The sequence below is a fragment of the Fistularia commersonii genome, chromosome 29 (genome assembly GCF_037954325.1).
Source record: "Fistularia commersonii isolate RoL2024-O1a breed Wild chromosome 29, RoL_Fcom_v1.0, whole genome shotgun sequence".
NCBI lineage: Eukaryota > Metazoa > Chordata > Actinopteri > Syngnathiformes > Fistulariidae > Fistularia > Fistularia commersonii.
In genome coordinates, this window is record NC_141312.1 from 2,158,369 (window position 1) to 2,173,460 (window position 15,092).

The following is a 15,092-nucleotide window of genomic DNA, read 5'->3' on the forward strand; positions in this document are numbered from 1 at the left end:
CTATAAAACATTTAAAATTAATCAGAAAATCAATTCTTTAAATCTGCAAAACACACAGATTGGAGGAAAGAGACCATATTTGGATTCTTAGTCGCAGTTGGACAAAGTGGTACCACTTTAAGGTTAGAAAAATCAACTTTTCAACCCCCTGATTTCAAATAATAAATTGAATAAAATATATATCAACGCTGTTTCCCAATCAAAATTCACCGAGACTGAAAGACACTGGTCTAAACAAAGCACATAAATAATGTAATATAAGATTAATTCAAGACTTTGAAATATTTATTCATGTATAAATTATTTAGGGACAAAAGTGAAATATACACAAAGTGTGTTGTGCATGATAAGAGAATGGCTAGTTAAGCCACTGTAGAGAATTTTTTATATTATATTTATATTATATTATATTTTTTATATTTAAAAAAGTCATAAATTAAAAATACCATTAGAAATAAATGAATATGAGAATATAAAAATGTAAATATTAGTGGGCTCTATAAAAATTCACAAACTGGTGTTCCATATAGATACAATAAAGGTTTCAACACAAAATATTTGCAATTTTTAAATAATATTCCTGATCTAATTGACAAAATAAATATTATCAATATATTTATCTGTTGGTAAAATACAAGAATACATGCAATATAAAAAAAAAAATCCAAATAATTATCAGAATTAATAATACATTTATAGGAAAAGGTGACGTAACAGAATCACGTCAAATATGAAAGTCTTGGCTGGCAATGATGCGACTTTGCGACGCCTTGTATTGTCTTTTTTGAAGCAGTTGGGCAACAACTCACCCTGTGAACGTGACGTACTGCTGCGTGTGTGTGTGTGTGTGTGTGTGTGTGTGGAACCGGTTCAACCTGCAGGCGTCTTGAACTCGGTGTCATTCACCCCTCAGGAGTGACACACAACACAACTTTCACGGGAACGGTTCACATATTTAGCCTTGAGGCGCGGAGAATAAACCAAAATAATACAATCACCGAAATGCAGTAATCACCGATGTCAAAATGAAAGTGATTCCTAAAAATCTTTATAATTATGAGGAAGCGACGCCCGTCGCTCAATGTAAACCCTGACCTCGGCGCGACTTTTAACGATCCCGGCTCTCTGTGAATGAATGAGCGGCGGTTACTTATGGAGGTTCTCGTAAACTCGCCCCGCTCTAAAACGTGTCATCGTTGCTTAAAAGTATTTCAGAGGCGAAAGTGCACTCGTGGAGTAAAGGGTTCCCGCTTGAACCCGACGGCACAAACCTCGCAGATTATTTATTTTAATTTGATTTTTTTTTTTAAATTAATTTTCAATATAGTTATTGTTTATTTTGCCTTTTTTTTTTTTTTTTTTTTTTTAATTTTCTGGTTTTTTTTTTTCAATTAATTTTTTCCACAATGGAAGAAACCACCAACAGCACCATTGATCCGGCTTGCTTACAGGAGCCTCCGCTCGCTATTGACGTGATTCGACGTAAGTGACCCATATCGGCGCTATCAGCCGGCTCGCTGATAATGTTTTCGTAACAACGAGCAGTAAATGAGCCATAAATAACAGGTTCCTCATCGGTTTCGTCCGTGTTTGCGAAAAAAGTAAAAAAAAGATAAAATAACGTAGCTCTGTTTTGGTTTTCTAACTCAGAGCTGGATGTGTTGGGGATTTTCCTCTACGCCATCCTCACCCTGATGTCCTCCATCTCCCTGCTGCTCTACCTGGAGCAGTGCGTCTACATCTACAGGAAGCTGCCGTACCCCAAGAAGACCACCATCATCTGGGTGAACGGCGCCGCGCCGGTAAGCCCGTATCGACCAAAAAAAAACGAAAAAATTTTAGCGGAGGCGCTAATTTAACATCAAAATGACATGAAACCAGGAAATCCAGTGAGTCGCAGGAGGTTGCTTCATCTGTTCTTTCTGCTCTCGGCCTAAACCGCCTCCTCCAACCCCAGATTTGTGCTAAAACGGGTCGTGGATCGAATCACTAAAACCTATAACTTCCATTGTGTCGAAGAACCACAGGCGGAAAGACGGACGGTTCTTCCAGTCTGGTGTTGTTTGGACCAGATGTTTTAGATGTTTTCCTTGGTTTCAGGTCATTGCCACCATGTCCTGTTTTGGGATGTGGATCCCGAGGGCCGTCATGTTCACCGACATGACGTCGAACTGGTAGGTTTTTGACCCGTTTCCCGTGTTTGAGGGGGTTAAATGGGATTACGATGTAGAAGTATTGGGAGGATTAAGTCTTCTGCAGACTCATCCTCCTTTTAACGTCACCAAATGTATCATGGAGGAGATCGGGGGGCAATAAAGCCCGTGACTAATTGGAAGCACCATATCAAGTCTGAACTGCCCTGGTGAATCATTGCTCACCCTCACATCCCGTGATCAGAGATCAGGCGACATGGGTCGCGGGAAGTTCTGTTGAATAATGGCGGTTCTTTCCGGCCTGCAATAATTCATTCATTCATTCATTCATTCATTCATTCATTCATTCATTCATTCATTCATTCATTCTCTGTATCGCTGGGATCTGGGATACCCAGCTTGTCCTTGTGCAGGAGGTGGGGTTCACCCTGGATCCGTCACAGGGCCATAAATGTAGAGAGGGTGAATAGTCAGATTTTATTATTATTATACTCTTTTTTTTTTTTTTTTGTATTCCATGCTGGTAATTCCTCTATGCATTTTATCCGCCAGGGGAGCACTTTGGGGTTCAGTGACCCTCAACATGACTTTGACACAACACACAGGAATGCTCAGTTCCAAGGACGATCGCTCTGCGATTTTTTAAAAAATTAAAAAAATAATTTTGTAGTTATTATTATTATTATTATTATTATTATTATCTTTTAATTGTTTTTTTTATTTTTTTATTTTTTCAGTTTTATCAAAAATCCTTGTATAATTCTTTATATTTTATTTTACTTTATTTTATTTTATTTTATTTTATTTTATTTTATTTATCCTTGTCATTCCATTCTCCTCCTGTTTATTTTTATCCTTTCTATTCTTTCTGTTATCTGTCCTTGTTATTGTCCTCATACTTTTAATTGTCTCTTCTATTTATATCCAGATTTATATTTATTGATAGTTTTTGTTGTGCTGCTCCATTCCCTTATGGAGATCAATAAAGTATTATTTTATCTTATCTTATCTTATCTTATCTTATCTTATCTTATCTTATCTTATCTTATCTTATCCCATCCCATCCCATCCCATCCCATCCCATCCTATCCTATCCTATCCTATCCTATCTTATCTTATAAAATCTTATTTGTCTGTATGTTAATCTTATTTGAATGTATATCTCTACATGGGACCCTGTAAAGCAGGGTTAGCGGTATAGATAATCAATGAATGAATGAATGAATGAGTGAGTGAGTGATTGAGTGAATGAATGAATGAATAAATGATTAATTTCTACCTGGTATATGACCTCTTGATCGGGATGCGACCCCTCCGACCTTGAGCCTCGCCTCTCGGCCAACGCCAGGCTCCGGCAGTTTAGATAATAAATGAATAACTAAATATCTAAATGCCTCTGGAAAACCTTCCCTGATGTCTCCCTTCAGTTATTTCGCAGTGGTGGTGTACAAGGTGTTGAACCTGCTGATCGAGGAGTTGGGCGGCAGCGCCGTTTTCCTTGACAAGTTTTCCGGCAAACCCTTCAAGATCTCCACGGGGCCCTGCTGCTGCTGCTGCCCCTGCTTACCCCGCGTGCCCATGTCATGGTAACACCACCGGATGTTTGCTCACAAATGCTTTAGCCAAGTGAAATGCCAGTGACTGAGTGCCGTCATTTCTGGACTATTAGGCGCACCTGAATATAAGCCGCACCGGCTAAAAATAACGAAATAAATCTATGTGTACACATACTTGTCTATCAGTCACAAGTATCCACAATTTTTTCATTAAATACTGACTGGTGATATCCACAAATACGTACTGGAAATGCTTTTCTTCCGAACACTGCCTGTAACATGGCTGATGAAAAAGATGAATAATAAAAATTCAATTAAAATAATGATAGAATAAAATAAACTCGGTCTCCCACTGAAACTGTACTAAAACCCTCCAATGCACTGCGATGATCTCACTTTTATTTTTCACTTATTTAACATTACATGTTGTCTGTTTTGCACCGTCGACCAAAGCAATTTCCTTGTTTTCGCAACATGACTTGGCGAATAAAGCAATTCAGATTCTGATTAGGATAACGCAAGGAAAAATCCATCCATTTTCGAAATGTTTTGGTGGTGTGAAGCTTGTTACCCCCAAAAAATCCATAAATTAGCCGCATCATTGTTCAAGCCGCTCAGAATAGCAGCTGATAGTCCAGAAATTACGGTATTTCAACTTTTTCCATGACTTTTAATAAGATTTACTTTTACCTCATGACAAGGTCGAGCTTGTTCATGTGAAGAAACGTCTCGTCTCCTCAGGAAAATGCTATTCCTGCTGAAACTGGGCGCGCTCCAGTACGCCATCCTGAAGACGGCGCTCTCCATCCTCTCCGTCATACTGTGGACCAACGGGAACTTCGACCTCGCCGATGTGCGTTTCGGCAAAATGCTCACGCTTGCCCGAGCGTCCTGAAAATCGAGATTTATTTTTCTTCCCGTTTCAGCTGGAGATCACCGGCACGGCCATCTGGATAAACCCCATCGTCGGCGTCTTCACCATCATCTCCCTCTGGCCCGTGGCCATCGTCTTCATGAACACCAACGGCTTGTTACGCGGCATCAACATCGTGCCCAAGTACGCCTTTTACCAGGTGAGTCCATCGCCGCCGCCTGCTATCGCCGCTAAAAATGCAGTTTGTTTACATTTTGCGGTTCCTCCTGCAATAAATAGAAGTAAATCAATTATTTCGATACGTGATCGGCCATCGGTTGGACGTAAGCTAAAGAGAAAAACCCTCCATTATCCCGACCATTATGCCGTGGAAAAACGTCCACTTTCATCTGATTGGTCCAAAAATGATTTATTTAACACAAATAATGTCTCCAAACATCTATCTATGTGGTCGGCGTGCAGCGCAAGCAGAAGAATTAAATACTCTTCCACTAGATGGCAACAAGTAGTGAGTCAGTAGTGATGATTGGAGTGAGATAAGATAAGATAAGATAAGATAAGATAAGATAAGATAAGATAAGATAAGATAAGATAAGATAAGATAAGATCAACTTTATTTATCCCGAAGGAAATTGTTGTGCCAGAGTTTCAAGTAAAACATAACAATAATAGATAATAGTAGGAAGGAGGGAGAATAAGAAATGCAATAAAATATAAAGTGTCAAAGTTTAGAGATAGCCATGGATAAATGTTTTAAAAGATTTAAAAGAAATCATTGTGACCAAGATGAAGGGGCAAGTATGAGTAGCGGTCAGAAGAAAGTAAAAAAAAGGCGAGCTGAAGACAAAACGGTGAAAGTTAGATTCCTGCAAGAATATCAGCTTTTATTTTCAACCAAAAAAGGGCAAGATTTCAACCCGAGTAATTAAATTGAAAATCTATTTCATTAAAAAAGATCTACCTAAAAAAAAATCTATTTCATTTTTATTTTTCTGATAGAAAATATGTGCCGTGGCTCAAAAAAAGGTTGGGAAACACTGATCTAAGTAGATTTTGAAAAAATCCACTCACCAAAATTGATGATTTATTTGACATATAACACAAAAAAACATGCTAACTTGTTAACAAACGTTATTGTGGTGGTATTTCTAATATTTCATATTTTTTTATGTTTCGCTCGAAAATGTCGTGCATGTAAGAATAGTTTTTTTTGTGTTATATGTAAAATAAATCGTCAATTTTGGTGTACGGATTTTCTCAAACTCTACTTTTTTTTGATCCAGCAGCACCCATGAGCACGATGAGCGCATGTTTTTCTTTTTTAGCTCTTAAACACCGATCTAATACAACCAAAATCAACAATCCGTGCAGCTTTAACTCGTAATTTAACTCTACTTGGTCTACTAGTCTGTAAAATAACCCGAGAAACTACCCTGGTGGTAAAGTGATGCTAAAGCTAGATTTGGAAAAGACTCGTGGAAAACTTTCCTCTCACATCTTAAAATTTCTCATCTAAGGTTTTGCAAAGACTGTGAATCTTACAGGGTCCCTAAAAGACAACAACTCCATTCTTTAAGCAATTTTTTTCCCAACGTGCAACATTTTATCTGCAGAGCTTTTCCTTCTCCGCTCGGTTGTGATAAGATAAGATAAGATAAGATAAGATAAGATAAGATAAGATAAGATAAGATAACAACTTTATTAATCCCGAAGGAAATTGTTGCGCCAGAGTTACAGAAAATATAACAGTAATAAATAATAAAAAGAAAAAGGCAGAATTAGAAATAAAAATAAACTATAAACTATAAAGTGTCTCAGTGAAACTATAAAGTGTCTTAGTAAACAAGTGATAAAACTATAAGTGTCTTAGTAACAAGTGAGGTAAGGAGTGCCCAATAGTATGATAAAAGGAAAAATTGTAGTGTAGCTGTTATGAAATGAAATACCTGCACAGTTCTGAATATTGCGCAGCGGCAAAAACCTTAACGAAATTGTCACTATGGAAGAAGAGTAAAAAAAATTAAAAAGAAAAGTAGAAAATTTACGAAAGAGACACTAGGTGAGGAGTTATGTGACACGTCTGAGAGTCGACGCCGTCCGAGTAGCTCCTCGTTCCGGACGCTCGTTTTAATCATCATGCTAAATGCATGTCACTTATTATGTAAATAAGGGGGTAAATGAGCGTTTCTTGGCAGCTAATTCTGGTCCTGAGTCAGCTGCAGACGTCAATCATCAACATCCTGGCCCTGAACGGAACCATCGCCTGCTCGCCTCCCTTCTCGTCGCAGGCCCGCGGCTCCAGTAAGAAACGCCGACTGAACTCCGGTTCCTCTGCGAGTGTAAAGCGCAGAGTGTTAAAATCTCCGTGCGTTTGTCCACCCCAGTGCTGAGTCAGCAGATGATGATCATGGAGATGTTCATCATCACCCTCCTCACTCGGTTCCTGTACCGCCGCACGTACGACGCGCTTCCCGCCGAGGAGAAGGACAAGGTGGCGCCTCTGCAGGCCGGCCTCGTGGAGCAGGTCCCGGATCTGGATTCGGTCAAATGTAACATTTGACGTCCCTTCTGTGAATAAAATACACCACAGAGATCATCATCTTTTTTTTTTTTTTTTTTTTTTTTTCACATGAAATGTTGATGATGATCAGTTTCCCCTTTTTTTTTTTTTTTTTTTTTTTTTTACAGATTCCCAATGTTAGAAATGGCAGAAAAGTTAATTGATTTTTTTTATAAAAACAAAAAAAAAAAAAAACGAGCAATAACAAACTTATTTATTATTGTTAATATTTGTATGACGAAATGGTGTAATTATTAAGAATATATATAACAATGCCCGATCGGGAAGATATAAAAATATACGGATGCGATGCCGACACGAGGCCTGCATTGACATTTGCCCTTTGTATTTGTTTTTGTGGTTATTAGGGCGGCATTCACCCGCGTGATTATTTGCTATCTAATCTCCAATTGTTATCATTTATGACTCGCGGCTCGGCCCGTATTTGCGAGGATGTCACTCTGACGCAGCTGAGCAAACCCCGGCGCCGTGTTTTCGCACGCCGCCGCCGTGATCAGGCGCCGCTGACCCACTTCCGCAGATCCCGTGTCGTCTCTGCAGACGGACGTACCTTTTTGCAGCCGTGACTCTTCCCTCGCCACGGGAGGGCAGGCTTATTCCACTCCACGGACGCTTTCCTGAACCTCCGTGTGATGAGAAAGCTGCCGCCTCTTCTGGAATAATGCGCCTATTTATAAAACTCATTAAAACTTAGTTTGTTAGCTCGCCGTTCGACTAGCATGAGAGGTTTGGGTGAAATAACTCCTTTTAACCCTCGTGTTGGTCAAAAGTGACCCACTACCATGTTTAGCTGTAGAAAATACACCTTCATCTATTTTTTTCCGACTTGAAATTTTATGATTTTTCCTAAAGAGACCCCATAATTAGAAAAAGTGATTCTTCTTTTTTGTTTATGTTTTCATGTGGGCTGTACACCACTAGGGTACAAAGTTTGTCTTATGGGTCATTTTTGACCCGTAGGAAAAGGGGAGTAAACACAATGTTAGGGTTAATTCCACGTTGGATATGCATTGTGAAGATAAAATCCAATCTTTAGATAATAAGGGATGTTGAATGTTGAAATCTCACGTCAACTCTGTTTTTGCGCTCTTTGTTAGATAACGGGGTGCCTGAATTCCCGAATTCACAAAGTATTAAAAGTCATGATAAGTTGATGAACGGCGTCGGGTGTTATAATCCCGTAACTGCTCATTTTAAACTAATTGTTATTGACGAGGAGGAGCGTCACGTGACGTCTGTCATATTCTTTACATCTTAATTGCTCTCCCTCCCGAATGAAATCTGCTCATTCATCTGCGGTTATGTAATCCTTCTCAATAGCTTCATTGTCTCCAGGTCCGGTGCTCCGCCGCTGTTGTCGGATGTTCAAAAGTTCAAGGAAGTTTCCGACGGGACTGCTTTTAATTGATCGAGTGGCCGAGAGCTCTCGAGTTCGGAGGAATCCGGCTCCTTCCGAGTCGCTTTTAAACTTCAAATCCGGGGGAATAACGAACGAAATATCGCCGCTCCCGGACCCGGTTGTCGTTCTATTCCCGACACCGGTGGCCAATCAAAGAGCGGTAATCCGTGAAATCTGTGATTCTCAGGGCCGGCCGGCACGACCAACACAAAGAGAGCTATTTTACCGCGATTAAACCCGTCCCGACGGCGGATTACCGGTCGGCGGCGATAATCTGGATGAGATGTTTATATAAATCCGGATCAATCAAAAGTCAATATTCGTCCCTATTAATGGGGTATTTGTCTTTTGCTGTTTATGTAAACAGTCATCAGACAGGGAGCGAGCGAGAGCGCTGTTCCGGGTGATGACAGCCCCCTGGCTCCGCATTGCTGACGAAAGCTGCTTAGCTCCTCAGTTGCTACGGCAACCGGGGAGAACAGCCAGACCGAAAGAAAAAAGAAAAGGGAGGCGAAGGGGAGGGGCTTCGGGGAGGGAGAAATAGAGGAGAAAGAGCCGGATGGAAAGGATAGACGGAGGGAGGGATTCGGACGAACGATAAGGAGAAGAGCGACCGAGGTGAAGGCGTTTCGCCGAGGGAGACGGAGGCGGGATATAAATGCCCGGTCCAGAGGCCGGGGAGTAACAGCGGCAGCCAGCGAGGGGAGGATACGGGGAAGATGGATGTACAAACGGAGAACGCCGACCCCCCGCCCGGCGAGCCTCAACCCAGCGGGAAAATCAGGAAAGGCTTCAAGCTGTTCGGCAAACGCAAGCCGGGCAACATCTTCTCCATCCGGAGCAAAGGGGACGGCAACCAGAAGTCACCCGTCAACAGGAATAAAACTCTCGATGGATTACCGGAGAGCGCGGCGCCCGATCCGGAGCAGGACCCGGACAAGGAGAAAGGACAGGAGGCGACCCGGGGAGACGGCGAGCAAGCGCAGGAGGACCTGGTGCCTGAAGACGCCGTCCTGGCGGCGGCGCGTCACTCCATCTCTTCGGCCAGCTCGGCCAAGTCCCTCGGCTTCCTCTCGCTGCTGAGGGGCGGCCGGAGAGGAGGCGGGGACCGCAGGGTTCACACCGTGTCCCAGCCGGTGGCCCGGCAGCGTCGTGGCCTGAAGGGCCTCTTCGGCACGGTGAGGCTCCGCAACAAGGACAAGGAGGAGGAGGCTCCCCCGAGCCCGTTGCTCATGTCGTCGCGGGCCAACAGCGTGGAGATCATCAAAGAAGACCTCACCCTGACCCCCAAGTCCAACCCTCGCTCCCTGGACAGCCCGGAGAAGGCGAGCCCCGAGCCGGTCGCGAGCGTACAGCCGCGGGAGAGCGCGGCCAAGTCGCCGTCAGAGACGATAACCCCCCCGACGACGGCGAGCTACGTGAGTAGAACCAATGATAATGTGTCGCCTTTTCACACCACCGTATCCCCCATGATTCCCGGCGAGAAAAGCCTGAGCTCGTTGCTGGCGGACATCTCCTCGCTCCTGACCTTTGACTCCATCTCCGGGGGCGGAGACATCATGGCAGACGTGGAGGCGGAGTGGGGCAAAGCCAGCTGTGCCATCAGCACCATCGTAAAAGATGCCGCGCCGCCGTCCCCGTCCCTTTTCTCCAAAGCTTCCTTCGCCTCTCCGGTGACGGTCGCCCCCGTGGACAAACCCTCAGCGCCTTCCCCCGCCCAGACCTTCGCTTCGGTAACGGCGGCCTCGACTTCCTCCTCTACCGCCGTCACGAGCGCCGCCAAATCCGCCGCTTTGACGGCCCCCTCGGTCAAAACCGCCTCGGCGTCCCCTCCCGCTCCGGAGCCCTCGACCACGTTTTCTATAAAATCCGCAGCTCTCTCGGCTCCAAAAATGTCGCCCCCTTCGGTAGCCGATACGCCGACGCCCGATTTCACCTCTGCGACCGCGGTGGCGCCGCCAAACACCCCGGCCACCGTCAAGACCGCCTCAGTTAGCCCGCTTCTTAGCTCCACAGCTAGCAAGCTGGCTTCAGAGATGTCGACGCCACCAAAAATAACGGGTGCTCCCGCAGTTACAGGTACGGTTAAACTCCCGTCGACGGCCCAAAGCCAGCCCTCCGCCGCTCCTTTGACCAAACCTCAATCTGCGACGTCGGGCTCGGCCGGTGGTTTGATCCGGCAAGCGTCCGCAAAACCCCCTCCCGGTTTAGCAGCAGGAGAATCGAAAGCTGCGGTTGCAGTATCTGTGCCAAGTGCTGTCGCTGCCCAAACTTCATCGCCTGTCCCAGTTTCCCAGCCGCCCTCGGCTCCGACCCCGGCGTCAATACCCACAACCCTTTCCAAAACCGCGGTCTCTTCCGCCCCGGTGGATTTGAAAATGAGCGTTCCCTCCGCTGTGAAGGTACATGATCTTTGCAATTCACTGAACAAGACTGCTGTCAATTTAACTAAACCCCAACCGAGCCCTGCATCTGTGAAGACTCCCTTCTCTCCTGTGGAGAAAGAGAGTACTGCAGAGAAGATTCCTCCAAAGTCTGCGCATATTCCCGTGTCAGTCTCTTTAAATAAGGCGCCTCCTGTTTCAACCGCAACTCCAGAATCCATAGCTCATGCTGTTGTTTCTGCACCATCTGCTAAACCCCCTCAGATCCCGGTCTATCAATCCAAAGTCCCTCCCGTGCCTTCTCAAATCCCAACTCCCGTATCTAAAGAGACCACTGCTCCCGTTCAGATCCAGCCACCTGTAGCAAAAGACCGTCCCGCACCTCCATGTGTCCCCGTTTCTGTATCCAAAACTCCCCCTGCCCCTGCAAGCATCCAAGTTCCTGGCTCTAAAGATCTCCCCACCCCTGCAAGCATCCCAGTTACCGTTTCCAAACCTCCCCCCACTCCGGCAAGTATCCCAGTTTCTGTATCTAAAGATCCACCTGCCACTGCAAACATCTCAGTTTCTGTATCGGAGAATCCCCCGGCCCCTGCGAGTATCCCGGTTTCTGTACCCAGAGACCCGGCTGCCACTGCGGGCATTCCGGTTTCTGTTTCTAAAGTTCCCAATGCCCCTGCAATTATTACGGTTTCTGTATCTAAAGATCCCCCGTCAAGTATCCCAATTTCCATATCAAAAGATCACCCCACCCCTGCAGGTATCACACTTTCTGTATCTAAAGAACCCCCGACAAGTGTCCCGTCTTCTGGATTGAAAGATCTCCCCGCCCCTTCAAGCATACCGGTTTGTGTGTCAAAAGTTCCTCCAGTCCCTGCAAGTATCGCCGTTTCTGTATCCAGAGACATATCTGCCAGAGCGAGTATCCCAGTTTCTCTAACTAAAGCTCCCCCTGTCCCTGCAAGCATCCCAGTTTCTGTTTCCAAGGATCACCCTGTCCCTGCAAGTGTCTCAGTCTCTTTGACAAAAGAGCCTCCTGTTCTCACGAGTATCCCAGTGTCTGTATCTAAAGAGCCTCCTGCTCCGAAAAGCGTCCCAGTCTCTGTATCTGAGGAGCCTCCTGCTCCCAAAAGTGTCCCAGTTTCTGTGCCTACAGACCCCCCTGCTCCTAAAAGTACTCCAGTTACTGTATCTAAGGAACTTCCTGCTCCTGCAAGTACCCAAATTACTGTATCTAAGGAACTTCCTGCTCCTGCAAGTACCCCAGTTACTGTATCTAAGGAACTTCCTGCTCCTAAAACTACCCCAATTACTGTATCTAAGGAACCTCCTGCTCCTACAAGTACCCCAATTACTTTATCTAAGGAACCTCCTGCTCCTACAAGTACCCTGGTTACTGTATCAAAGGAACTTCCTGCTCCTACAAGTACCCCGGTTACTGTATCAAAGGAACTTCCTGCTCCTACAAGTACCCCGGTTACTGTATCAAAGGAACTTCCTGCTCCTACAAGTACCCCAGTTACTGTATCTAAGGAACCTCCAGCTCCCACAAGTACCTCAGTTACTGTATCTAAGGAACCCCTCGCTCCTCCAAGTATCCCAATTTCTGTTTCCAAAGAACCTCCTGCTCCAACAAGTACCCCAGTTTCTGTTTGTAAAGAGCCTCCTGCTCCAACATCCATCTCGGTATCTGTGTCGAAAGAGCCTCCTGCCCTCACAGGTATCCCAATTTCTGTGTTGAAAGAGCCTCCTGCCCCCACAGGTATCCCAATTTCTGTGTCGAAAGAGCCCCCTGCCCTCACAGGTATCCCAATTTCTGTGTTGAAAGAGTCTCCTGCCCCCACAGGTATCCCAATTTCTGTGTCGAAAGAGCCTCCTGCAGCAACAACTATCCCAGTTTCTGTAGCTAAAGAGCCTCCTGCAATTACAAGTATCCCAGTTTCTGTACTTAAAGAACCTCCTGCTCCTACAGGTGTCACAGTGTCTGTATCTAATAAGCCTCCTGCTCCTGTTAGTGTCCCAGAATCTGTATCTAAGGAGCCTCCTGTCCCTGTAAGTGTCCCAGTCTCTGTATCTAAAGAGCCCCCTCCTCTTCCTACAAGTATCACAGTTTCTGTTTGTGAAGACCTCCCTGCTCCAAAGAGCGTCTCAGTGTCCTTATCTAAAGATCATCCCGCCACAGTCCACGTCCCGCTCGCAGGATCTAACGATACTCCCGCCCTGGCTCCCATCCCGACCTCTGGTCAGATCCCTGTTTCTCCATCTAAATCCCTCCCGGCCCCATGCCTTGTCACCTCTCCTCCTTCGACCCTTACAGCTTTGCCAAGCGAATCTCCGGGATCTGCGAAGATGAGAACAGCGTCAGCGGACGGGCAGTCGCCCGGCGTGTCCGTGACCTCAAAAACGGCAGAACTTCACAACGAGTCACGAACGAACCTCCAGGGTACCTCCAAGGAGAGGAGGACCCCGCATGGAAGGTCCACGGGAATCAGCAAGATACCTGTAGTTGGAGGAGGCAGGGCGGGGAAACTTCCTCTCCGGGACGGCCAGCACACCGAGGACGACGGGAGCCGGCGTCCAACGACTCCCCTGCAAGGAGAAGAGAGGCCTCACTTCAACTCACATGATACAGGCAGCAAGGATAAAACCAGTACTGTTGAGGCCAATGTGCCCACCTCAAAACACAGCCAGGAGGAGAGTCAGCAGCCTCATCAGACCAAAGTCCTCACCAGTTTACCGCGTGACTCCAAGATCCCTGTGAAGCATGGCACACAGTTTCACGCTGTCTCCCAAATCCCTCAAGCGAGAGAAAACACTAGAACCAAGATACCTGTGTCCAAGGTTCCCGTCCGCAGGGTGGCGAATAAATCCGTCGGCAGCATCCACATGCGAAAATAAAACTGAATCGACGGCGCAAAATTTACGGCTTCGACTGCAACCCTTTTTTTTTTTTTTTTTTTTCTCTCAGATTCACAACGGCTCTTTTTTTTTTTTTTTTTTTTATCTCATAATTGTATACCGTGATTCTCGACTTGTCTCACTTGTATCTCTCGGCTTCACAACGCAACAACAACAAACCGTCGTCGCGGAGACGAGGAAGCTGGCGGCTCTCAAGCACAAAGCGTCTCCGCAGGGAGAGCCGAAGCTCTCAGGAACGGTTCAGGGTCACGACCCGACTCGCGGCGGCGTAAAGACGAGAACAGATCTTCTGGGAACACACACACACACACACACACACACACACACACACACACATACATACACGACATGGGCTAGTGCCTTTCTCGGGGTGCTTTTCCTACAGACTCTCAGAACTTTCTTCGGTCTTTTCTACGGTACTTTTAACTTTTGTTACGCCCACTTTTTGTAGAAGCTGTCAAAACTTCCAGACGTCTTTTGTCTTTCTTTCCACCGGGTGTCTTTTATAAACAACCCCCTTGTTTATGTCAGGTGGACGACAGCGGCGGCGCTATAAATAAACGTACCTACCAAATCTACATTCCACTTTTATCCCCGGATGTATGTAGCAGAAAAAAAAAACAAAAACGTGCCATTGATTTTTGCACGAGCGGTTGAACTGCACGGCGCAGGAAGAGCGGAAATAACTCCTCGCACCGAAACGGACGGCGACGCGGATGTTTGGACGAGACCGAGATGATATTTACGTCTCGTCGGCACTTCTTGAGAGCAACCCCTGTGTATAGTCTCTTCTATGTTGTTCTGTTTCCTATTTAATCAATAAAATAACAAGTACTTAGCGAGAAGAGATTTGTATTTTTTTTTTGTTTTCCAGATCAAGCTGATTTGCAGATAAGAAAAAACCATCGCGCAAAAGAGGGATTAACCGATTTTCTGAGGTATACGCGGCGTAATCCGATGATACGTGGAAGTAAATGACGTAATGTTGGCGTTTTTTTTAATAAAAAGTAAAGCGGAAACCGTCGATGTTTTGGTTGATAAACCCCCCCCAAAGTGGCTTTCGCTGTCTTACTACACCGACGCAGTTGGACGGGAGGGGGGTTGGCGTGTCCTTGATTCTCGGCGCTGCAAGCTCGCTGACCTGAATAGAGAGCGCACGGATGTCAACACAAACGCTTCTCATGCATACCTTATTATCGGGGAAAAAGGGGGGTTCGGGGATCCGT

The 15,092-nt window shown here is 45.4% G+C and overlaps 2 protein-coding genes across 2 annotated transcripts; both read left to right on the forward strand.

The window, feature by feature from the left end:
* Window positions 1–1,406: 1,406 nt before the first annotated feature.
* On the forward strand, window positions 1,407–7,143 carry LOC147216616 (organic solute transporter subunit alpha-like). The gene is made up of 8 exons (XM_086176608.1): window positions 1,407–1,482; window positions 1,651–1,802; window positions 2,101–2,174; window positions 3,581–3,739; window positions 4,451–4,562; window positions 4,636–4,782; window positions 6,779–6,884; window positions 6,968–7,143. Exons 1-8 carry the CDS (start codon window positions 1,407–1,409, stop codon window positions 7,141–7,143), a joined length of 1,002 nt encoding a protein of 333 aa, XP_086032734.1.
* A 1,238-nt stretch (window positions 7,144–8,381) lies between these two features.
* On the forward strand, window positions 8,382–14,711 carry LOC147216617 (uncharacterized). Its single transcript, XM_086177352.1, has one exon. It carries the CDS (start codon window positions 9,283–9,285, stop codon window positions 13,843–13,845), a length of 4,563 nt encoding a protein of 1,520 aa, XP_086033478.1. The 5' UTR covers window positions 8,382–9,282; the 3' UTR covers window positions 13,846–14,711.
* The last annotated feature ends 381 nt before the right edge of the window (window positions 14,712–15,092 follow it).

Bases quoted from the DNA above. Each gene is read 5' to 3' on its own strand.
- LOC147216617 (XM_086177352.1), top strand. From the start codon at position 9,283: ATGGATGTACAAACGGAGAACGCCGACCCCCCGCCCGGCGAGCCTCAA.
- LOC147216616 (XM_086176608.1), top strand. From the start codon at position 1,407: ATGGAAGAAACCACCAACAGCACCATTGATCCGGCTTGCTTACAGGAG. The intron at 1,803-2,100 runs GTAAGCCCGTAT...CCTTGGTTTCAG, and splicing joins GGGTGAACGGCGCCGCGCCG to GTCATTGCCACCATGTCCTG. The intron at 4,783-6,778 runs GTGAGTCCATCG...GTTTCTTGGCAG, and splicing joins CCAAGTACGCCTTTTACCAG to CTAATTCTGGTCCTGAGTCA.